Source organism: Bubalus kerabau, chromosome 4 (genome assembly GCF_029407905.1).
Source record: "Bubalus kerabau isolate K-KA32 ecotype Philippines breed swamp buffalo chromosome 4, PCC_UOA_SB_1v2, whole genome shotgun sequence".
NCBI lineage: Eukaryota > Metazoa > Chordata > Mammalia > Artiodactyla > Bovidae > Bubalus > Bubalus kerabau.
The window spans coordinates 103,948,524-103,974,041 of NC_073627.1; the positions used below are offsets into that span (position 1 = coordinate 103,948,524).

A 25,518-nucleotide genomic window follows, 5' to 3' on the forward strand; every position below is an offset into this window, starting at 1 on the left:
TATATTGTAAAATATAACAAATATATAATTATAAAATATTCTTCCAATCCAAGAAATTGGCATATCTTTCCATCTGTTTGTGTCTTCTTTGATTTATTTCATCAGCATCTTATAGTTTTTGGAGCACAGTTTTTTTGCCTTCTTCAGTTCAGTACAGTTCAGTTGCTCAGTCATGTCCAACTCTTTGCAACCCCATGGACTGTAGCACACCAGGCATCCCTGTCTGTCACCAACTCCTGGAATCTACTCAAACTCATGTCCATTGAGTCAGTGATGCCATCCAACCATATCATCCTTTGTCGTCCCCTTCTCCTCCTGCCTTCAATCTTTCCTAGCATCAGAGTCTTTTCAAATGAGTCAGTTCTTCACATCAAGTGGCCAAAGTATTGGAGTTTCAGCTTCAGCATCAGTCCTTCCAATGAACACCCAGGACTGATTTTCTTTAGGATGGACTGGTTGGATGTCCTTGCAGTCCAAGGAACTCTCAAGAGTCTTCTCCAATACCACAGTTGAAAAGCATCAGTTCTTCAGCACTCAGCTTTCTTTATAGTCTAACTCTCACATCCATACAAGACTACTGGAAAAACCAAAACTTTGACTAGACGGACCTTTGTTGATAAAGTAATGTCTCTGCTTTTTAACATGCTGTCTAGGTTGATCATGGCTTTTCTTTGAAGGAGCAAGCATCTTTTAATTTCATGGCTGCATCTGCAGTAATTTTGGAGCCCAAGAAAATAAAGTCTGTCACTGTTTCCCCATCTATTTGCCGTGAAGTGATGGGACCGGATGCCATGATCTTAGTTTTTTGAATGTTGAGTTTTAAGCCAACTTTTTCCACTCTTCTCTTTCACTTTTATCAAGAGGCTCGTTAGTTCTTCTTCACTTTCTGCCATAAGGGTGGTGTCATCTGCATATCTGAGATTATTGATAGTTCTCCTGGCAATCATGATTCCAGCTTGTGTTTCATCCAGCCCAGCGTTTCTCATGATGTACTCTGCATAGAAGTTAAATAAGCAGAGTGACAATATACAGCCTTGATGTACTCCTTTTCCTATTTGGAACCAGTCTGTTGTTCCATGTCCAGTTCTAACTGTTGCTTCCTGACCTGTATACAAGTTTCTCAAGAGGCAGGTTAGGTGGTCTGGTATTCCCATCTCTTTCATAATTTTCCACAGTTTATTGTTATCCACACAGTCAAAGGCTTTGGCATAGTCAATAAAGCAGAAATAGATGTTTTTCTGGAACTCTCTTGCTTTTTCGATGATCCAGCAGATGTTGGCAATTGATGTCTCCCTTTTCTAAAACCAGCTTGAACCTGTGGAAGTTCACAGTTCACATACTGTTGAAGCCTGGCTTGGAGAATTTTGAGCATTACTTTGCTAGCGTGTGAGATAAGTGCAATTGTGTGGTAGTTTGAGCAGTCTTTGGCATTGCTTTTATCCACCATCAAAACACAGGCATCTAAGTGACAAAAACCACCATACATTTGAATATTTTAATCAAATAACACTGACTATAGTGATGACAGAAAGTGTTTTTTAAAGGAAAATTAATCATGTAAAATAAGAAAACCAGGTTGGAAGTCTTAGGTTAAAATTATAATGCAAGTACATGTTGGCTGTTTGATCTTGGGTTTAAGTCACTGAATACCTACTTTGTGCTGGCCACCATGATGGGCACTGGGAGTGCAAAAATGAAAAAGACACAATCTCTTCTCTGGAAATTTTTACTTAATTTTGAATCACCAAAAATATTAGAGAAATAACTTCCTCCACTTACTAGCATTGATGGATTAGGGTATGTGTACTTTCACTTAAGAATTTTACAACATTGAGTCATTTTATGACAAAATCACTCTGGTCTCATATACTTTTGAAAAACACCGTTTATTTAAGAATATGAACAATGTAATGGATATATTTGGTTACTTAATAGTAATCATTTTAAGTATATTATACAGATACACATCATCAACATTTAGTGTTTTTCAGAGGGAATGATATAGATTCTGTTTTTATTGTTGTTTTTATAGTTAAATTATTGACAAAGTAATGAAACAAAGATATATTGTTCTATAGGTTTTTGCCCTCATATAGTAATTCACAGCCTCTTTTATGTTGCACCAGCAGTTATAGTCAATATATCTCAACAACTTAAAAAGCCTACACTTTCAGAAAAAGTCTTATTTTGTAAGTATTTTGTCATTATGTTTATCATTTATTGTCAGTATTACACCTATGAAAAATTACAGTAGAAATTGCAAAGGTTTTAAAATAAGCAAAAACTAGTAGTTGAGAAATGTTATTATATGATTGACTATAAACTTTAGTACCTTAGTAACAATAAAACACAAAGATGTTTAATGAAAAATATTGCCACCAATAGGTTTATGTAAAATTCTACAGCATCAGGTAGAAAAAGCAGAGTAAACATATTGGCATGAGAGATCAGGTGATGTAGAAGTGAGGTCAGGGAGTACAAAAGGACACAGTTGGTCAAAAGAAAAGAGGAAGGAGCAAGTCACACATTCCATAGTAAGCAGGGTCATTGGGAAATCAGACAATAAAAGGAATTGTGCATGTGAGAAGAAAGGATTAGAGAAAATTTTGTTTAAGGTGATGAATATATCAAAAGTCATGGGTTCCTGAAAGTCAGGGTCAGAAGGACATATGAGGGATAGCCAGTTATTGAAATTATAATATTAATCCTATGTCCCATGTAAGCTCTAGTAGGTTGAGGACTCCTGGCCCTTCCATAGCACTTGCAGTCCATGGTACTTGGATGCCTGAACATATGTTGTGGCTCAATGCTTCAAAAAAAAAAATTCTAGTTTGTTAGATATTCCTAATAATTTCAGTTTTATGTCTGAAATAAAATTTATTTTACTTTCTAATGTAAGAATGCCTTACTTAAAGTTAGTGCAATCTATAAAAATTGGAATTTTAAAAATGAGAGATGAAATTATTCACTTTTAAATATTAGATTTAATTTTCTTAATTTTAAAATTATTCTTGCCTTTTAACATATTCATATTACCTGCTTAGCCATTTAGGCATCTGAAGTTTTGAGTATTTATAGACAATCTTGATGTTTTATTCTGGTTGTGAAATGGTCAATTTGTGTAGCTTCCAGTTGTCTTTTTATTAGTGCCTTTAAGTGGTTGAGGCTATTATTGAGAACCTTGGAAAATGATGTCCCTATGTAGCTCTTTAAAATTGATCTTTGACTAGAGCAAGACTAGGGATAAGGCCCTTTGCTTCTCCCCAGAGGTGTCACTCTAAATACTAAGTTCTTTCTGGATTGAAAGTAGGAAAAAAGTAAAGGTCAGATGTATACTTCAGAATATTGGCAAGTCTCTTTACCATGTGCTATTGAATATTCCAATATTTGTATTGAATATGCAGTAGAATATATGGAGAGATATACAGAGGGAAATGAAAAACAGAACTGAAGGGTTATAAAAAAATTTTTGTACATAATAAGGAAAACATTCCACACCATATTAAACATTCCATTTGCCTTCTTGTTATCTGTCTCTTTATATTCATCTTTTTTGCAGTGGTAGCTATTTGGGCTACTCAACCCAAGATCTGCAGCTTTCCATCACATTAAGTTTGAGAGCTTAAATATGATATTCTGTGTATTTGAATCCTCAGGGTGTTCCCCTCTTTTAATTAGACCTAGTTGGTTATCCTTTACTCCTAGAAACACTCCAGGATTGCTCTTACATTCAAATGAAACACACTGGGAGGACGTCTCATGAAGGACAAAGAAGGCTTGTTCTGGCAACTGGTCTTCACATTTTTGTAGCTGAGGAAAACAAGAGAGAAAGTAACCAATATGTGAGTGAGAAGTTCAGAGTCAACTTTACATCCCTGTGTTGAAAACTAAAACAGAATAATTATTCATAACTTGATATTTCTAGCAAGCCTGCTTACTGGATAGGGGATAGGAAGTGGGGAGGAAGTGAGCAGAGGGCCCACGTAGGGGAATTTGATTTGATTCACTGATAGTATATTTTGAGAGACATAATGGCTTAGAATAAGTGGATCTTGATGCAGTAGTTCTGGATTCATACTTCTCTTTTTGCCATGTGGTATCTCTGAGAACTAGACACTTTGCTTTATGTTTCAAGTCTCAAGTTTTTATTGCAGCCAGTTTTCTAGTTCAACCCCTAACTTACCCATAGATATGTGAGTGATATAAATGAGTATTATTTTAAGTTATTAAGTGGTTCGTTACACAGTGTACCTGACCAATACAATGACTTCATAAGAGAGTTACTGTGAGAATGAAATAAGACAATACTTAACCTTTAGCACACAACTTGGAATATATAATAAAGCTCATTAGAAGTCAGCTTGTATTGTTGAGTAGTTATATATGCCAAACACTGTTATATAAACTTAGAAATGTTTTGTTAAGGGAGATGCATCCAGAGTTTACATTAGTACCTTTCATGGCTATACTGCTGTTGTTGTTGTTCAGTCACCAAGTCGTGTCCAACTCTCTGTGATTTCATGAACTGCAGCACGCCAGGCTTCCCTGTCCTTCACTATCTCCCTGAGTTTGCTCAGACTCATGTCCATTGAGTCAGTGATGCCATCCATTTTATCCTCTGTTGTCCCCTTCTTCTCTTGCCCTCTATCTTTTCTGGCATCAAGGTATCGGCTCTTCAAATCAGATGACCAAAGTATTAGAGCTTCAGCTTCAGCATCAATTCTTCTAATGAATATTCAGTGTTGATACCCTTTAGGATTGACTGATTTGATCACCTTGCTGTCCAAGGAACTCTCAAGAGTCTTCTCCAGCACCACAGTTTGAAAGCATCAATTCTTTAGTGCTCAGCCTTCTTTATGGTCTAACTCTCCCATCTGTACATGACTAATGGAAAGGCCTTAGCTTTGGCTATATGGACCTTTGTATGCAAAGTGATGTCTCTGTTTTTTTTAACAGACTATCTGGGTTTGTCATAGCTTTTCTTCCACGGTGCAAGTGTTTTTTAATTTCATAGCTGCAGTCACCATCTACAGTGATTTTGGAGCCCAAGAAGATAAGTCTGTCACTGTTTTCATTTTATCCCCATCTGTTTGCCATGAAGTCATGGGACCAATATAATGATCTTAGTTTTTTGAATGTTGAGTTTTAAGCCAGCTTTTTCACTCTTCTCTTTAACCTTCCTCAAGACGCTCTTTAGTTCCTCTTTGCTTTCTGCCATTAGGGTGGTGTCATCTGCATGTCTGAGGTTATTGATATTTCTCCTGGCAATCTTGATTCCATCTTGTGCTTCATTCAGCCCAGCATTTCACATGATGTACTCTGCATACAAGTTAAATAAGCAGGGTGACAATATAGAGCCTTGATGTACTCCTTTCCTTAGTTTGAACCAGTCCATTGTTCCATGGCTGGTTCTAACTGTTGCTTCTTGACTTGCATACTGGTTTCTCAGGAGGCAGGTAAGGTGGTCTGGTATTCCCATCTCTTTAAGAATACTCCACAGTTTGTTGTGATCCACAGAGTCAAAGGCTTTAGCCTAGTCAAAAAAGGCAAAAGATGATGTTTTCCTGGCATCCCCTTGCTTTTTCTATGATCCAACAGATGTTGGCAATTTGATCTCTGGTTCTTCTGCCTTTTCTAAATCCAGCTTGTATATCTTCAAGTTCTCAGTTCACATATTGTTTAGCATTACCTTGCTAGCATGTGAAACAAGCACAATTGTGCAATAGTTTGAAAATTCTTTGGCAGGGCCCTTCTTTGGGATTGGAATGAAAACTGACCTTTTCCAGTCCTATGGCCACTGCTGAGTTTTCCAAATTTGCTGGCATATTGAGTGCAGCACTTTAACAGCATCATCTTTTAGGATTTGAAATAGCTCTGCTGGAATCCTATCACCTCCACTGGCTTTGTTTGTAGTGATGCTTCCTAAGGCCTGCTTGACTTCATACTCCAGGATGTCTGGCTGTAGGTGAGTAATCACGCCATTGTGGTTATCTGGGTCATTAAGATCTTTTTTTGTACAATTCTTCTATGTATTCTTGCCACCTCTTCTTAGTATCTTCTGCTTCTGTTAGGCCCATACCTTTTCTGTCCTTTATTGTGTCCATCTTTGCATGAAATGTTCCCTTGGTATCTCTAATTTTCTTGAAGAGAGTTCTAGTCTTTTCCATTCTATTGCTTTCCTCTATTTCTTTTCATTGTTCACTTATCACGACCAATATAACAGTTCTATTTACTAACTGAGGAAGACAGTTTAGTGAATCCTATGATTAGAATGTAGGTTGTTATGCTATCTCTGTATCTTGGCATCTGGAAATGTTTATGAACCCTCCCCTTTAGCAGTTTCAGACTATAAAATGACTTTTCAGTTGCCCAAGATAATGATATTTTACAAGGAAATACTGCCTGGAAGAAAACAGTAGTTCCTACAGCCAAATAGAAAGGATTTTATATCATTCTATTCAGCAGTGCTTCTCAAACTTTAATGAGTCTATGTACCTATGAGTACCTATGTACCCAGGAGGACCTATGAGTCTCCTGGAGATTTGTTAAAATGTGCATTTTGATTCAGTTGTGAGGGAGTCTGAAAGTCTACATTTCTAACAAGCTCCCAGGTAATGCTGCACTGCTGGCAGAGACCAGACTTTCAGTAGGAGGGCTACACATGCCAATTTTACTCCCTTCCCTATTTCAGAAGCAAGGTATTAATTGTAACTGATTTTGTTTTATTTACAATATTACAAACAAAGCTTCTTCGAAGTACCCCCAACCCCCAAATCTGCACAGATGAGTAGAGTCAGTCATGACAATTAGGTGCATGTTTCTGTTACCTCCACAGAGTGCTCCTTACTGTTGGCATGCAGCAAGAAGTCTTTGTCTTTTGTGGGGCTCAGGTTTACCATTAACTTCCGATGACTGCCACCACCATCTTGCAATTAAAAAACACAAATTATAAAGTTAAGAATTGTAACTCATTTTAATTTAAATGAATTTAACACCCAGGAAAAGAGTCCAAGGTGTAAAATGACTATTTCATTCACCAACACATCTATTAGAAACATTTGTACCCAGATAAAACTAAAGAGCCATTGGACAGTAAGGTGTAATTCTAAGGCCCTTTAGGAGAGAGGTTAGTTTTCTTATACACTTTCTAATAGTAGAATTGAGACTCTAATGGGTATTGCTCTCAGTGTCAGCTTCCCTGTCTGCATAGAAAGCCACTGATAGTTCTCCCAATATCTAACTCCTCTAGAATATTTCCAAGCCTGCCTTATGTAGCAATATGTCTTAGTTCTGACCAACATAAGGTGAATGGTACAACTTCCAGGTTGTGTTCTTAAAGGAAATAAAACTCATAGTTTGTCTTCCTCTGTCCTTCTGATAAGATATTTCATGGTGGCAAGGAATCTTGAATCATGTAGATGCTACAGAGCCACAAAGATGAAAGGAGCTTGGTCCCTGGGCAACATGTTGAACTGCCATTATGCCCTAGCTAAAACAGAAATAAAATTTTGTGTAACTTAAGACACTGTTATTCTGAATCTCTGTAAAATGCAGCCAATTTATTCTAATTATTAAACTGCAAAATGGATGAGATAGAATAAGTCCTTTTAAAATCTAAAATCCAATATTTTTACCATGAATTGGGTAGGAGAGAACCTTCTGAGACACCTTCCTTTCCCATGGAACATGTTTGGATTTGTCTTTACCCCTAAATTTAAGAATTCTAGCCCCAGAGCTACTCAGCCTCCCAAATTACCTGTTTCACTTGAGGGGAATTGGGAATCATAGTAACGAAGTAGCACCTTGTCTGAAAGAGAATGCATAAAATCCCTTTAGTGAGATACAATTTTATCAAATGATTTCAGTTTCAACATATATAACATCAGAAAACATCCTCTTATTATGTATCAATAAAAGCAAAACTTTTGTGGCTTTGAGGAAGGTCTTAAAAATGTATAAATATGCTCTGAGGATTTCTCCAACAATGTTGGTATTAAAATATTTAAAATGTTGTTCATAGCATTGGTATACTCTTTTGCTAGAATTACACTCTATTCTATGCTATGCTTTGCTAAGTCACTTCAGTCATGTCCGACTCTGTGTGACCCCATAGACGGCAGCCCAGCAGGCTCCCCCGTCCCTGGGATTCTCCAGGCAAGAACACTGGAGTGGGTTGCCATTTCCTTCTTCAGTGCATGAAAGTGAAAAGTGAAAGTGAAGTCGCTCAGTCGTGTCCGACTCTTCGCGACCCCATGGATTGCAGCCCACCAGGCTCCTCCATCCATGGGATTTTCCAGGCAAGAGTACTGGAGTGGGGTGCCATTGCCTTCTCCAGAATTACACTCTAGTGGTATTGATAAAACTGGAAAGACCTAGTAGATATTAATAATTTAATGACAGTAAATATGTGTGGTACTTCCTTCCATATTTCACAACAGATGCGACTTCTCAATATCATCATTCTTCCTTGATGAACCCTGAATAAGCTTCTGAATCCTCCCCAATACAGTGATATTCAAGCATCTATTGCCAGTGCATTGGAGTTAGCACATAGCATGAAATCTATTAGCCATATCTAAGTTAATCTATTGTTTACAGTTTGCTAAGTTTATTAATTTTTACTTTACTAGTCATCATTATATTATTATAGACAAAAGGAAATAAGTCTACCTTTCTCTTGGTCTTTAATCAAGTCTTCAACATAGATCTCATAGCTTCCATCCTCCAAAACAAAAGTAATGAACTGATCATTGTATGTACTCAGGGAAGCAGAATGTTCTGTAACAAGTAAAAATCTTGTCATTAAGAATTTAAAAACTTGTTTCCATGAAAAATCTTTTGGAAATTAAGAAACCTTCTAAATGTGTTGTGTTTTTTTTGTTTGTTTGTTTGTCTTTGCAATTTGAGTTGTACTTTGTCTATCACCGTTGAATAGATGAAAGTCTCAGGCACAAACTTAACATAGCTCAAAGGTTGAGCTACGTTATGGGATCGTAAGATGCTAACCTTCTGCATGAAGGAGATCAAAGATGCTAGCCTCCTGTGTGAAGGCCATGGGAGGCCATATTAGTGTGCTTACGGGGAGGGTTTGATGGGGAGAAAGAAACTGGAAAAGTGATAGACATTGCCTGAAGAAAACTCTGCTTCTTAATTTATATGATCTAGGGAACTGTGGACAACAGGGGACTGTATTTTGATAGACATGGATAAGTGAATACCCATCTATAAAGATGGAGTTACTTGGAGACTTTCAACAGTCCTGGAGGATGCAAGTGTGAGCCTCATTTTGTCTTCTGGCTAAAAAAACTGCAACACTTAAATCAGTACTCTCAATTTTTTTAATATATCAGCACACGCAAAAAATGATATTTCTGCAGCATGCTGGGGTAAACTGGGTCAGATTTAGAGACTACATATATAGGCCCTAGAGGAAAAAAAATTATATTTTATTTATAGTGTAAAATTATGCTAAAGAAAATAATATATAAAACATTAAGAACTTTAAATATTGAATTTATTCACAAGTGTGTGATATAATTTAAAACAATCAACAATTATTTAAAATTTTTGAGTTGAAATTGTATTTGAAAATATAATAGCTCTTCCTTTTCTTTCATTGTCAAAATGTTGAAATTTGGAGAGATAATGTGTTTTTTTCCCCCAAAAAGGATAATATATTTTTCTCAGGAATTATGTAGATGAAATTCCAATCCATAGCAAGCATTTCAAAATAATAATATAGTTCTGACTATAGAATGCACAAGTACTTTAGAGCAGATACCCTGTACTACTTTGGATACCACTTAAAAAGGACAGAAGTTTCTGATATACATGAAATTGTAGAGTTGGGGCTGCTTCTTGGACCAGCACTTGCGAGGGTCCCATGTCCTGCCTCTCTTCTCACCCTCACACACCCCTGTGACCAATCTTACCTTTGATACTTGGAAGGCCATTTGCTGTAGTGTATTCCTGGACCATGGTTTTACCCAAGGTGAAGCCCTGGTCCACAGACTGTTGAAAGTGGTTCAGCTGCTCATAGGCAACTAATGCCAGATGCTCTTTGTACTTCTCAGCTGCAGGATGGGGGTGGGGATAGGAGTGGACTGTCAGTCCTCACTCAGTGCAGACCCCTTCCCATCACCCCTTTGAGGACTTCCAGTCAAGGCTGCTTGCTCACAGTGATGACTGACCCCAGGGCTTTGGTCATGCTATGGTCTGAAGGGATCAATACTTTCTACATACTTTTATCCCAATAGGACACACTCACTGGAGTCCAGGCAGAAGAAAACTAGTCACTCATGGTCTCAATACCCAAAAAGGCAACCACTATTAACATTTTAGTTTACTTTCTTGAAAGAAAAAACATTTAAAAATATTATAAAATATATTTATAATTTTGTATCCTCTATTTTTATTTAACATGATATAACCATTTCTTCCACACTATTAAAAACTTTATATGCCCTTCTGAAAATGACTAAAAAATAGTTTCTCATCCTTGCTCTTTTCCAGAAGGAATTTGGGTGAGGAAAGAAATTGTGTATCTTGATGTGATAAGTGAAGGCAAATCAACGCCCATCATTATGTTGAAAAATTATCAGGAAATGCATAGTTTCTCCTTACCTGTTGATGAATGCCTTTTGGTGGTTTCTTTCCTAAAGTAACAGACCTTTTTTTCTATTTTAAGGCCAGAGCGTAGCTGCATATAGTACATCTGACAAACTTCTTCAGCCTTCTGTTGGGATTCTAAATAATTGAAAAAATTGTGATACCATTTCATTCCATCCTTCTTTATCCTTTTACAAACCCTGAGTGTAGCAGGTCAAGAAAGCAACCACAGTCCACAGTATCTTATCACAAACCTTGGGGCCAGTTGTTTTTCAAAATTCAGAGTTTTTTTAGATTTTAAGATTGTCGTGTAGAATACATATTGTCTATAAATGGCACATCCAGCAGGGGCTAGGGAAACACACCCAGCAGGGACTAGGGGAGCACCTCATAATAAAAAATTAATAACTTTATAGTGAAGCACAGGAAAATATACATCAAGTGAAATAAATAAAGACTTCATGTTGGTTTAGGTCAGGATTTAACTGTTAATGCTGCTGCTGCTGCTAAGTCGCTTCAGTCGTGTCCGACTCTGTGCGACCCCGTAGACGGCAGCCCATAAGACTCCCCGATCCCTGGGATTCTCCAGGCAAGAACTGGAAATGAATTCAGGCCATATTTTGCTATCAAATGGGTTATGAAAAGTTTTAGGTCTTTAGAAAAAATTTTGGTTTAAAAACTGACATAAGAGAGTGTGGCTCTACATCTAACATATATCAATCTTTGCCTAGCTGGCAGGGAGCTCTTTGGTAATATGAAATCTATAATCCTTTCTACTTACCTAGAATCTATTTTTAATAATTTTAGAGAGATGACTATAGTCTGCAAAGGTTATTAAGAATAGCTGACCAGTCTAGTCAAGGCTATGGTTTTTCCAGTGGTCATGTATGAATGTGAAAGTTGGACTGTGAAGAAAGCTGAGCACGAAGAATTGATGCTTTTGAACTGTGGTGTTGGAGAAAACTCGCAAGAGTCCTTTGGACTGCAAGGAGATCCAACTAGTCCATTCTAAAGGAGATCAGTCCTGGGTGTTCTTTGGAAGGAATGATGCTAAAGCTGAAACTCCAGTACTTTGGCCACTTCATGTGAAGGGTTGACTCATTGGAAAAGACTCTGATGCTGGGAGGGATTGGGGGCAGGAGGAGAAGGGGACGACAGAGGATGAGATGGCTGGATGGCATCACCGACTGGACGGACATGAGTTTGAGTGAACTCTGGGAGTTGGTGATGGACAGGGAGGCCTGGCATGCTGCAGTTCATGGGGTCACAAAGAGTCGGACACGACTGAGTGACTGAACTGAACTGAACTGAACTGACCCAGGTCAGGGAGCTTTTTGACTATGTTTTCTTCTAGGAGTTTCATGGTTTCAGGTCTTACATTTATGTCTTTAATTCATTATGAGTTAATTTTTGTGAGTGGTGTAGATAGGGATTGTTTCATTCTTTTACATGTTATAATCCAGTTTTCCCAGCACCATTTATTGAAAAGACTGTTTTTTATTCCATTGAGTATTCTTGGCTTCCTTGTCAAATATTAGTGTGTCTACAGTGGGCCAAGCACTGTGCATAATTTTCATTTAAACCTTCACAAATAATATTACAAGGTAGGTATTATTCATTTCATTTTACAAATGATGATTTGAAGTTCTTAGCAGTCATGATATTTGCCAAAGTTCTGATGAGAAGTTGTGACTCAAGTGTGTCTAATATCAAAGCTATACCTCCATCTACTCCATCTAAGAAAATGCTATATTGCAATTTTAGAGACTAACAAAACACAAACTGAAATTAAATCAGTTGAAGTAAAAAAAATCAGTTATTCATTAATTCTTATTTAATTTATCCAAATAAAAATTAAAATTTCAAATAAAAATTAAATTTGCCACTTGAAAATCATTTTTAAAAAAGCCTTTAAAAGTCAAATAGAAAAGAAAGTGATAACACCTAGGTGATAAGATCTCGATTTTCAAAATTATAGCCAATGAATTATCAAGAAATTTATACAATATAGCCAAATTCAATAATTCACAGTAATTCAGAAAATGAAAATAATTACTTGTGATTTTCAGATATATCCTATGATCTTTTTTTAAATTCTGTAGATTTGCCTTCCTAATATGATTATCAAAATTAAGTGGAATAAACTTTTGTTAGTTACTGGTTTGACTTTTCTATATCTTGCCTCCAATTCGGATGAACATCTACCTTTAGGTGTCTTCAACTGTTTGAACAGGGTAAGGCCATTTAATCGTACTCATTTGCCCTGGAAATTCCTAATATTCCTTTATAACTTTAGATATGTCAACTGTGGTATCTTACATGTATTTAATGCAAAGATAATTTACAAAGCTGTGCCAGAGTCAACCCTGAACTTGGCCTCCTGACAATAATTTAATACAATATGTTATAAATTGTTTGTTTTGTGCTGATCTTAGCCTGTTAATAATAACCAATGTTGGATTTGGACTGGCCCTTAATGTTCTTATTATGATTGCAAAATGCCTTTCAGCAATAACCATCAGAAAATTGAAGAAATAAAAGTTAATTATTTCTTGTTGTTGTTTAGTCACTCAGTTGTGTCCGACTCTTTGTAACCCCATGGACTGCAGCACACCAAGCTTCCCTGTCCTTCACCATCTCCCAGAGTTTGCTCAAACTCAAGTCCATTGAGTCAGTGATGCCATTCAACCATCTCATCCTCTGTCATCCCCTTTTCTTCCTGCCTACAATCTTCCCCAGCATCAGGGCCTTTTTCACTGAGTCAGTTCTTCACATCAGGTGGCCAAAATCTTGGAGTTTCAGCTTCAGCATCAGTTCTTCCAATGAATATTCAGGGTTGATTTCCTTTAGGATTGACTGGTTTGATCTCCTTGCAGTCCAAGGGACTCTCAAGTCTCCTCCAACGTCGCAGTTTAAAAGCATCAATTCTTTGGGGATCAGCTTTCCTTATGGTCTAACTCTCACATCCATACATGACTATTGGAAAACCCATAGCTCTGACTATAATTATAGGATTTGGAAATTACGCTGCATATCTGGGACCACACAGAGAGGTCACAGGTAGAGAGAGTGCATGGGCCTGAGGTTCTGCCTTTTATTGGGATTGAGTGTGTGATCCTAAGATAGTGAGAGCTCACTGTTTATTGGTGAATTTAAAATATACAAGCAGGAATTTAAAGCATGGGAAGAGTAGGAAATAAAAAAAAGCAAGTAGTCCAAATTGTCAGTTATGGAAATCAACCAAGATCTTCTGATCTTTATCTAGTTTTGTGACTGGCTGTGTATATTTGGGCTTCTCTGGTAGCTCAGTTGGTAAAGAATCTGCCTGCAATGCAGGAGACCCCGGTTTGATTCCTGGGTCAGAAAGATCCACTGGGGAAGGAATAGGCTACCCACACCAGTATTCTTGGGCTTCCCTTATGGCTCAGCTGATAAAGAATCTGCCTGCAATGTGGGAGACCTGGGTTCGATCGCTGGGTTGGGAAGATCCAACAGAGAAGGGAAAGGCTACCCACTCCAGTATTCTGGCCTGGAGAATTCCATGGACTATATGTGTGTTTATTTGAGATGATCATTTTTGAAGTAGATGCCTCAGCAATGAAAGCTTAAGTCAGGCACTTGCATTACAAAATAGAAAAGCAAAATCCAACTGTCATGGCTTACACTATATTGTATCACATTGTCTTTTCTGAGTTAAAAGGCATAAGATGATACTCTAAATATGTTCATTCCTTATAAGCTTATCTTAATGAGTAGTGTCCCATAGGGCCATGCCAGGTATGTCCAATATTGGAAGTGGACTCTGTGGGGAGTAGGATATGGGACTTGGGCAGTTAGAAGTGAAGGTCATAGTACTGAGGAAATATTGTGGATGTGGAAGAGGATTAGGGGCTGAAGATAGTAGTGCAGCAAGTAGCATCTAGTGAGACAAAATCTGGATATAATTCCTTGGGAGCTGACTGTGTTTGAAGTAATACTTTCAGTTCAGTTCAGTCACTCAGTCATGCCCGACTCTTTGTGACCCCATGAATCACAGCACGCCAGGCCTCCCTGTCCATCACCAACTCCTGGAGTTCACTCAAACTCATGTCCATCGAGTCGGTGATGCCATCCAGCCATCTCATCCTCTGTCATCCCCTTCTCCTCCTGCCCCCAATCCCTCCCAGCATCAAGGTCTTTTCCAATGAGTCAGCTCTTCCCATGAGGTGGCCAAAATATTGGAGTTTCAGCTTCAGCATCATTCCTTCCAATGAACACCCAGGACTGATCTCCTTTAGGATGGACTGGTTGGATCTCCTTGCAGTCCAAGGCACTCTCAAGAGTCTTCTCCAACACCACAGTTCAAAAGCATCAATTCTTTGGTGCTCAGCTTTCTTCACAGTCCAACTCTCACATCCATACATGACCACTGGAAAAACCGTAGCCTTGACTAGACAGACCTTTGTTGGCAAAGTAGTATCTCTGCTTTTCAATATGCTATCTAGGTTGGTCATAACTTTCCTTTCAAGGAGTAAGCATCTTTTAATTTCATGGCTGCAATCACCATCTGCAGTGATTTTGGAGCCCCCAAAAATAAAGTCTGACACTGTTTCCACTGTTTCCCCATCTATTTCCCATGAAGTGATGGGACCAGATGCCATGATCTTTGTTTTCTGAATGTTGAACTTTAAGTCAACTTTTTCACTCTCCTCTTTCATTTTCATCAAGAGGCTTTTTAGTTCCTCTTCACTTTCTGCCATAAGGGTGGTGTCATCTGCATATCTGAGGTTATTGATATTTCTCCCAGCAATCTTGATTCCAGCTTGTGCTTCTTCCAGCCCAGTGTTTCTCATGATGTACTCTGCATAGAAGTTAAATAAGCAGGATGACAATATACGGCCTTGATGTACTCCGTTTCCTATTTGGAAGCAGTCTGTTGTTCCATGTCCAGTTCTAACTGTTGCTTCCTGACCTGCATATAGGTTTCTCAAGAGGCAGGTCAGGTGGTCTGGTATTCCCATCTCTTTCAGAATTTTCCACAGTTTATTGTGATCTACACTGTCAAAGGCTTTGTCATAGTCAATAAAGCAGAAATAGATGTTTTTCTGGAACTCTCTTGCTTTTTCCATGATCCAGCAGATGTTGGCAATTTGATATCTGGTTTCTCTGCCTTTTCTAAAACCAGCTTGAACATCTGGAAGTTCGCGTTTCACGTATTGCTGAAGCCTGGCTTGGAGAATTTTGAGCATTACTTTACTAGCATGTGAGATGAGTGCAATTGTGCAGTAGTTTGAACGTTCTTTGACATTGCCTTTCTTTGGGATTGGAATGAAAACTGACCTTTGCCAGTCCTGTGGCCACTGCTGAGTTTTCCAAATTTGCTGGCATATTGAGTGCAGCACTTTCACAGCATCATCTTTCAGGATTTGAAATAGCTCAACAGAAATTCCATCACCTCCACTAGCTTTGTTCGTAGTGATGCTTTCTAAGGCCCACTTGACTTCACATTCCAGGATGGGAGAATTTGGAAGAAGGTATACTTTGATGTTTGGGGTAGCTGAAACTGGTATGAGGGTTGTGTTCTTGAGAGGAAAGCATAAAGCTGGCATGGCTATGAGAACTCTGTTGAAGAGAGTGTTCCATTAGGGTCAAAGCCTTTCAGACTTACTGTTGCCATTTCCTATGTCTCCATCCTGCTTGATATCCGAGGGCACTGTCTTTAAAGGCTTTTAAGTAAATTCTCATAACCTATAATTCTATCATAGCAACAGCATGATGAAATCCCTCAGGCATGTCATGGGAATGGGCCCAGAAATCTTTTTTTAATTTTGCTACAGAGAGAGCCAGACCATGGCTGACAGGAACTGCCAAAGTGAGTGACTTCATCTTTCTTTTTTCCCCCAAGCACTAATTTCACCAAAGGTCTCCCCTCACTGTTTACTATCTTTGACCTGTCTGTGACATTTGATTTGGGGACCACATCCTTTCTGAATCCTTCTTCCCTTACTGTTGTATCAGCACTCTTCTTGGATTCTTTTTGTTTCCCTCTGATCACTCCATCTCTGTCTCTTTGTTGTTCTTCCTTCTCTGCTTGCTCCTAAAATGTTGGTCCTCCTAAAGGTTTTGTCCTTTGTCTTTCTTCTCAGTTTAGACTTTCTGGGCAATCTTGCTTGCTCCAATGACTTAAATCATCTTTTTATATGTTGATGATTCCCCAAACTGTAAGTAGACCTTTGGTCTCTCTCCCAAGCTTTGTATCTTTTGTTTTTTCTCCACAGAAATTTTGATGCCATGGGGCATTTTGACTTAAGTTCCCAAGAAAGGCAATGCCAAAGAATGCTCAAACTACCACACAATTGCACTCATCTCACATGCTAGTAAAGTAATGCTCAAAATTCTCCAAGCCAGGCTTCAGCAATACATGAACTAGAGGTGAAAACTAGAGGTGAAATGCTCTGGTGCTGACCAGAACTCATGTGGGATCTGACTGTATGGATACCGGTAGAGGTTAAGTACTGAGTTTTGTGGCTTTTCCACTGTGTAAGATCCTGCTAGCCCAGGGGAGGAGAAGGTATTAAAATGAACTTTGTTGCTTGGGTACTCAGAGCAGTTTATTTACAAAAATAAGGTGTGACATTTCTTGCACCTTCAGTTTTGAGAAGCAGTTCATATCTGTCAGATACCACACATTTATCTGTTGAAATTTTAGCCAGGAGTGTTTAAATAATGACAATTTTAGTATTAAACTGAACCAGTTATTATTGGAAGGGAAAAATCTGCTAAGGAATGATAAAAATAATGTAATGTGACTTGGGGATAATCTTAATCATTGTTTCTCTAAATGGCATAAATAAGCTGTTGGGTCCATTGCACCCTTAAAGGATGGGTTACATTTTCATTTTTCATTAATGCCAGCGACTCTGGTATATATTCCTAGCCTGCTGCCTCATATCAGCATCTATAGAGAGCCCACATCTTCTAGGGTACAAAGAAAATGCATTCTTTATTAAGAGGGAATTTGGGGGCACAGAGTTACTTCTAATGAGTCACTGTTCCTGAAAGGAGCATTTTGACTCAGACATAAATAAAACAACTAACTTAGCTGTGATTTCCTGGCAATTCAGAAACCACAGCAGATTGGTCTTCCTACTTATAAGAGAGGAGCATTAATGGGCCAGAGCCTCAGGGAAGACAGAAATGATATTCTGTGTGACATTGTTTTCTCTTCTAGCCTTACATGTTCAGGGAAATCAGGAGGAGCACAAAAGACAAAGATATGCCAGTCCCCACTACCATTTTTCATTCTCTTTTTTCTCTCAGTACACCAGAGCTCTGTTAATTCTCTTGTGTTACTGCTCTCAAATGAAAAACATGAGTGTAAATTTGCATAATTCTTTCCTAGGATAGGTAATTTTAAGAATCAAAGATGTTAATAATTCTTTCATCTTGAAGGTATGGCTACTCTCTGATTTTATCTGCCCTTCGACTTATTTCAGACACTTTGAGTTTGCCACTAGATAAACTTGAGCATCATTTGGTCAATTCTGCTTTATTTGGTGCCTGGATTATTCAAATATCTTCACTTGTTATTCTCTCCTTTATCTGAAGTCAAGACCAAAAACTTGATATACCAAAGGTCTTAAAAAATGTTTGTTAAATAAAAGTCAGTCAGTTTAAATTTTTGTTAGGTGATCTGGGAAAAAGGTTTTGGGATTCGGTGGCAGTAGGTTTGGGTAGAGAAGGAATTGATATGACAGGCTGTAATTATATTTATCACTATTAGCAGGTTTAAATCACCTAAGCCACTCCTGTTCTGTGATATATCAAATAAACAAAAGTTGGCCCTTTATAGTCTGATTTTACAACCAAAGCCTTCTCTATTATACACTTATGAGCCATCTTAGTAGTTTTTAATAAGTTTGCATGTATAAACATTGGAATAATAAAGATTTGGTAACAGATAAACAATAGTGTGTAAAACAATCAGAAAGACTTAATTCCTTACTTCTCAACTTGGGAGATTTTACCAAGGCCTTGCCTGCTGAGCATTTCCTCTTTGCTGGGGAAATTTTGGTGGTTGAATACTTCATTTTAGGCTTCATTTTTCAGGCTTCTGTTGAATTAAAATATAATGTTAGTTCAATTGTCTCAACTTGAAAACAAACAGAAACAACTGTGGCTAACTCAATATAAAATTGATAACAAAGCTACATAGAAAAATAATTCAGTAAAATTTGAATATAGTATTCTGAATATATATATATATATATATATATATATATATATATATATACACACATACTAGAATTATTGTCAGAGGGTGAAAAGAATTCCAATCTTAAACTTTACTTTTTGGGCTTGTTGTTAGTGGAAATATTGGTTTTGAAATTCTGAGACTGTTTTTGGCTATACTATGGAATAGAACAATGTATTGGTGTTATAGGATTTTCACTGCAGGGAAAAGGAGATATAAATATAAAATAAAAATAGAAAAGAAAATCCCTCTAGTGTTAAATTTGAATTATCAATATCAATGTGCCTGTATCTTACTTTCTAACTACTTTTTCCACTGAAGGGAACCAGGATTGTAGATCTGGGTTGGGAAATAATAGAAGTGAATACTGAGTATGTCATTGTGCCAGAAAGCAGTGAATCATTCAAAAACTAGTGAGATTGTGTCAAAAGGACATAGGAGTCCCCTTGAAGGGTCTCCTGCTGCACAAATTTGGCATAGTTTGAGCACCAGAAAAAATGATGGTAATTGACTATAAAGCATTTTATTTAAAAAAAATGCTGCACGTCCATAGCATTTCTTAAGAATGAATAAGATTTATTCATTATGGAAGGAATGACAGAATTAGAAAAATCACCATTTTGCAGCCCCCAATTTAATATTTGATTCAGGCAAGGATCATCAATGATGCTGTTCCTTAATTATCAAGCTGGGTCATAGTACCATTTTGAAGGAATATGGAGTTGTCTTATAAATTGCCTAGGTCAGGAAGATTCCCTGGAGAAGGGAATGGCTACTCACTCCAGTATTCTTTCATAGAGAACTCCATGGACAAAGGAGCCTAGTGGGCTACAGTCCGTGGGATCACAAAGAATCAGACATGACTGTGTAACTAACATTTCCACTTTCACTTTCATGTATTCTTTCAGTAGGGTACTGCAACCAGGCTTCATGGTCAAGGTAAGGCACTGTTGCTGTGGTTTGTGGAGGGAGCAAGATTGCTCCTCCAGTCTTAAACTTTCTCTAATATTACCTGAAATTCTATAATAGTTAATACTTCTTTTAGTAAGCATTGCTTTCTTTGTGCTAGATTTTAAAGAAATTGAATCCAAATTATCCCGAGTGGTTATTATTTAAATCTCTTATAAACTTCATTAGGACCAGTTCTTCTAGCAGAGCAAAGGAGGAATATTGAGTTCCTGGGTTACAGGACTCATTGGAAAATAAACTTCCTGCACCTTTACTTTTGTCCCTTGCCAAGTCCCCAATAGGCTGAAATTCCAAATTTTCTTATTTAAATGGAACTAGAATCTTACATAAAGCCATTCTATTTACAGCCTGTCTGATGAGCAAAATCCTTCAATGATAGCATAATTGAGATTCCCTATTCTGCCCCTAGAAATGAATGTATCGTCTATGGGAGTAAATATTATCCTCACAGAGCATGAGGGGCTCACATCAATCCTTACCTTCTTCCTCTGATTCTGCCACCTTTATTGATCAAGAACAGTTGAAGATAAGAAGCAGAGAAACTTAGACATCATTTACTGCGCACCCCACCCTCCCAACTCTAGTTGAGTAGGCTAGGACTAAAAGGTTAAGTGCCTTGCCCAGGTTCACAGAAGCAGAACCAGGACTAGAATCTAGTCTCGTGATTTCCATCTTTATGCCAGAGCTTCCTGACCCTGGCTATTCTCTTCTCCCTCCAAATGTAGAAAGAAAGTAAGCAGAAATGAGAATTCAGCTTCAAATGCTCAAGCAATTGTCCAAATTCTTTTAAATAATAAATTTCAGAATATGATATTTAATTTCTAACCATAATGTGGGATAGTGCATTTTGATAGCTTTATTGTGTTAAATTTTAAATTGTACAGAAAATACTTCAAATAGTACCCTGCACACAGTAGGTGTTCAGGTAATATTTTACTGATAACATGAAGATTACATTGCAGGATTTGTTTTTCTCTTTTATCCAAGAATCCTTATGTCCTAGAAAGAAAATCTCTTGGATAGACATTTTTAAAAGTTGTATTTTCAAATAAATCTGGGAAATATTTCAGTCTATATTCCACTTCTTGGAAAGTCAGAATTCATATTAGCATAGTAAAGGTGCTAACATTCCCTCACTGTAGAATTTGGATACTTTTGTTTAACTAATTATTTTCAGTGATTATTTGATCTCAAATAATCTCCTCAACTCACTCTGTTAACATTCCCATGGTTAGTTTGAGAGAACACACTTGGAGGAACTCTGTTCTAAACCAGTATTAGCCTGCGGATTCATGTAAGATAGATAAGAAAATGAAATGTAACATTTAAAATGGAGTCACGGACACAGAAAAGGTCAACTGCTTTTTAAGGAGCATGCAATAAGTCAAAAACAGGAAATATTTTCTAATCTTTGTCTGAAAGACAAAACATTTTCTTTAAACAACCTACAAATCTTTTACCTTAAAAAATACAATCACTTAAAAAAAATTTTATGCTTAAAAATTTACTGTTTATTCTCTTATTTTAAAATCAGAAATATTAGAGCATGGCATTGTAAACGTTACTGGTTCTTTTGAGCTGCTCTTTCCAATAATATATGGCACATATTCTCGCATACTGGTTATGATACCCACCTAAGTTATAAATGTGAAGGGCTGGTCTCAAATGATGAGGCTTCCTGTTGTCCACACTTGGTAGTAGTTGATGCAGTTATATTCCAACTCCAGTTATATATACACACTCTTGGATTAGGCAATGTTGGGTGACAGCATTAGATGAATGAGGCAATCCTAATAGAGCCAGTTGAATGGGTTAGAATGGGTGGGAATGCATTCTCATTCCCACAACTAAATCCTAAACAGAGCTTTTTTTAGATTATTTTAGCCATAGCACTTTCAATGAGTTATACTCAGTTAATCATTAACTTTGATAAAACCTCTATCATTTGGACTCTACATACTGTTTATTACTCACTGTAGAGCATATAAGGACCCAGATTATTTAATTGCCTTTCTCTTTCCTACAGAAAGTTGAGAACTTTTCAAGTAATCTTTTTCTGGTTATAAAAATGATATATGTACACTTAGAAAATGTGTAAATGACAGGAAAGCATGTATACTGTAGATCCTAACATTCTTTTTTTCAGTGAAGAAGTACTATATATATATATATATTTTAATAAAAAGTAGAATCATACTGCTAATGTTATTTTGTAAGCTTTTTCATTATACAGTTAACACGCATCATAAGCATAAACATGACATTTCTACATGTCAGAATAATTCCTTTTACAGGAAGCATTACAAATTGTCATTTAACAGGCCGATTCCTGCATGCTGTTTTCTATTTCTCAAGGATTTTCTCTTCCTTATTGGTTCCTATTTGGAGAACGAGTAGAGCTGCATGCAGTTCTCAGGACTGAAGTCATAGGATGAGACATGCAGTGACTCTTTGCAGTGTCAGCGACCTTATATGTATTAGACTATCCATATTGTGGCTATTGATAAAATTTTGTCCTGTGTAATAGCTGAGTAATAATCTTCAGTTCAGTTCAGTTCAGTCGCTCAGTTGTGTCCAGCTCTCTGCGACCCCATGAATCGCAGCACGCCAGGCCTCCCTGTCCATCACCGACTCCTGGAGTTCACTCACGTCCATCGAGTCAGTGATGCCATCCAGCCATCTCATCCTCTGTTGTCCCCTTTTCCTCCTGTCCCCAATCCCTCCCAGCATCAGAGTCTTTTCCAATGAGTCAACTCTTCGCATGAGGTGGCCAAAGTACTAGAGTTTCAGCTTTAGCATCATTCCTTCCAAAGAACACCCAGGACTGATCTCCTTCAGAATGGACTGGTTGGATCTCCTTGCAGTCCAAGGGACTCTCAAGAGTCTTCTCCAACACCACAGTTCAAAAGCATCAATTCTTTGGCGCTCAGCTTTCTTCACAGTCTAACTCTCACATCCATACTGGAAAAACCATAGCCTTGACTAGATGGACCTTTGTTGGCAGAGTAATGTCTCTGCTTTTGAATATGCTATCTAGGTTGGTCATAACTTTCCTTCCAAGGAATAAGCATCTTTTAATTTCATGGTTGCAGTCACCATCTGCTGTGATTTTGGAGCCCCCAAAATAAAGTCTGACACTGTTTCCCCATCTATTTCCCATGAAGTGATGGGACCAGATGCCATGATCTTCGTTTTCTGAATGTTGAGCTTTAAGCCAACTTTTTCACTCTCCTCTTTCACTTTCATCAAGAGGCTTTTTAGTTCCTCTTTATTTTCTGCCATAAGGGTGGTGTCATCCGCATATCTGAGGTTATTGATATTTCTCCCAGCAATCTTGATTCCAGCTTGTGCTTCTTCCAGCCCTGCATTTCTCATGATGTACTCTGCATAGAAGTTAAATAAGCAGGGTGACAATATACAGCCTTGACGTACTCCTTTTCCTATTTGGAACCAGTCTGTTGTAAAGATATATAAGCCTGCATTTCTGCTAATAAAGCACCCTTGCTCCATCAGAGCTTGGGTCCCTGTGTCTGTCTTTCTTTCTTTCTCTCTCTCTCTCTCTCTTTCACTTTCTTATCGTCGACTCCGGACCACCAGGTTCCGGTCCATTCAAGGACCGCAAGAACAAATATACATAATCATATAAATATACTATAAGCAATCTTGTATTGATTAATTCTTTGGCTGTTTCCAGTTTTTCCCTTTTCTTCTTTTCTGCTATAACCAGTGTTGTAACTGACAGGTCTATGTGTGTGTGTGTTTGTGTGTTGTGATTCTGGTAAGCCTTTGTAAGTTCATTGGTAGCATACATTCCTTGTAGCAAGATTTCTGGATCAAACTGTATAAGCATCTTATATTTTGATAGATATTATCCAACTGACTTCAAAAAGTTTGTACTGATTTATAATTTCAGCAATTCAAGTGCGTGCCCTTTCTCCATTGCCTTAGCATCAGGGGTCCAGTGGGGGTAGGGGAAGTCATCACCTTTAAAATGTTTGCTTTCTAAAGAGTGGGAAATAGCTCATGTTTTGAATTTTGTTTCTTTAATTATTTAGTGAGATTTAACATTTTTTTAAAAAAACATATTTGTTGTCAGTGTCTGTAAATTAATGACTTATATGGACTCTTTGTAAATTAAGAGGTGAAATTGTTGTCTGTGAAAAACTTTCCCCAGTACCAATTATTACTTTATTAATTGCATTTAAATTTTTTAAAGATATTTAAAAATTTTATTTTTAATTGAAGGATAATTGCTTTACAGTGTTGCACTGGTTTCTAGCAAACATCAAGATAATCAGCCGCAGGTTTACTCATGTTTGATTGATTTTTTGCCAATTTATTTATTTTTTAATTGAAGGATAGTTGCTTTACAGAATTTTGTGGTTTTTCTGTCAAACATCAACAAGAATCAGGCATAGGTACACCCGTGTTACGTGGTAAATTTTAATCAACTTTTCCTCCTATAACTTCTGGATTTGGTGTCCTGCTTTGAAGATGCCCCCTCCTCAAAGATTATAAATTAATTTATCATGCCACTTTCTAAAAGTTTTATTCTTTACTATTTAATATTTCAATCTTTAATCACTTATTACGTCTAGTATAAAGAGTAATTTAGGGATGTTTTTTTTCCCCAAATGCTTATCCCAAACACCTTTGTAATCCAATTTAGATAAAGTGAGGCTTCATATGTTATGTGGGGAGTAGAATGCAGGGAGCTGTGAATATAATGGTAAGGAGTTTGAGTTTTACTCTGTAGCTAACAAGAATCTTTTTAAAGTTTTTTAAGCAAGTGAGAAATATCAAAGATGTGTTTTATGAATGTAATTTTATGGCTGTATGAAGGACTAGAAGAAAGGAAAGAACGCCAGTTAGGAGGCCAATTAAATAACCCAGGCAAAAAGCAGTGAGAATAGAGCCAGGGCAGTGTCAGTGAGACTAGTCAGGCAGGGATGAAGGTGATTAGTGCTTCAGGCATATTTCATAAGAGTCCTTGAATGTTGAATGAGAAAGGGCTCCAGAGATCCCTGGTCCTACTTCCATTGTCACATAGCTCTTTAGTGGCTGAGTCAGGATTAGAACCAAAGTTCATTCGCAGTTCAGTGTTGTGTCTGCCACAGAGCCTCCATAGCTCTTTTTGGATGTGGGTATATCAGCTCTGGACAGGGGAAGGGAAGGCAAAGGGAAGTGAAATTGGTGCCAGTGGTCTGGTTAGGAAACTCATGTGAAGAGTTCATTGACAGGAACAAGTAGTGAGTAATATAGGGCAAATGGTATCTCAAATTAAAGGAACAATTATATGGAAATTTCAGCAGGGAGCTGGAGCTGGGTTGTGGGTTGAGAAGGCCAGACTTAGCCATGTGGATTTGTTCATTTGTGAAAGCATAACTGTTGATTATGTGGGAGCAAAGTGAGATTGGCTCAGCTGAGTGTGCAGCAGGAAGAGAAAGCTGTGTCTAGATGGAACTGTGGAGACTCTTACATTTAAGGGGTAAGAGAAGAAAAGGAGTTAGCAAAGAAGATCAGAAAGAGAAGGAGAAAAAAAAAAAAGGTCATATTATGAAGGGTAAGAAAGCAGATCCTCTCAAAAAGGAACATTTGATGAGCAGTGCAGAGAACTAGCAGATTAGAGGCCTTGGAGAGGGTCCTTTAAGCATGGTAGGAAACTGTAGTTTACTGCACAGTGTGAAGAAGAAAGGAGAAAGACTTTT

At 37.6% G+C, this 25,518-nt stretch overlaps 1 protein-coding gene across 3 annotated transcripts in view; it reads right to left on the reverse strand.

Annotated features, from left to right (window-relative positions):
- Positions 1-1,886: 1,886 nt before the first annotated feature.
- IL33 (interleukin 33) overlaps positions 1,887-25,518 on the reverse strand; it is a 51,838-nt gene continuing 28,206 nt past the window's right edge. For all 3 annotated transcript variants that reach the window (XM_055578127.1, XM_055578126.1, XM_055578128.1), the window contains 8 exons: positions 21,445-21,600; positions 18,593-18,700; positions 10,624-10,746; positions 9,933-10,073; positions 8,671-8,778; positions 7,757-7,807; positions 6,828-6,925; positions 1,887-3,810 (listed from right to left, as the gene is read on the reverse strand). In XM_055578127.1, the coding sequence (XP_055434102.1) occupies positions 3,604-3,810; positions 6,828-6,925; positions 7,757-7,807; positions 8,671-8,778; positions 9,933-10,073; positions 10,624-10,746; positions 18,593-18,689 (825 nt within the window). In that variant the 5' untranslated portion in view covers positions 18,690-18,700; positions 21,445-21,600 and the 3' untranslated portion in view covers positions 1,887-3,603. The remainder of the gene's footprint in view (positions 3,811-6,827; positions 6,926-7,756; positions 7,808-8,670; positions 8,779-9,932; positions 10,074-10,623; positions 10,747-18,592; positions 18,701-21,444; positions 21,601-25,518) is intronic.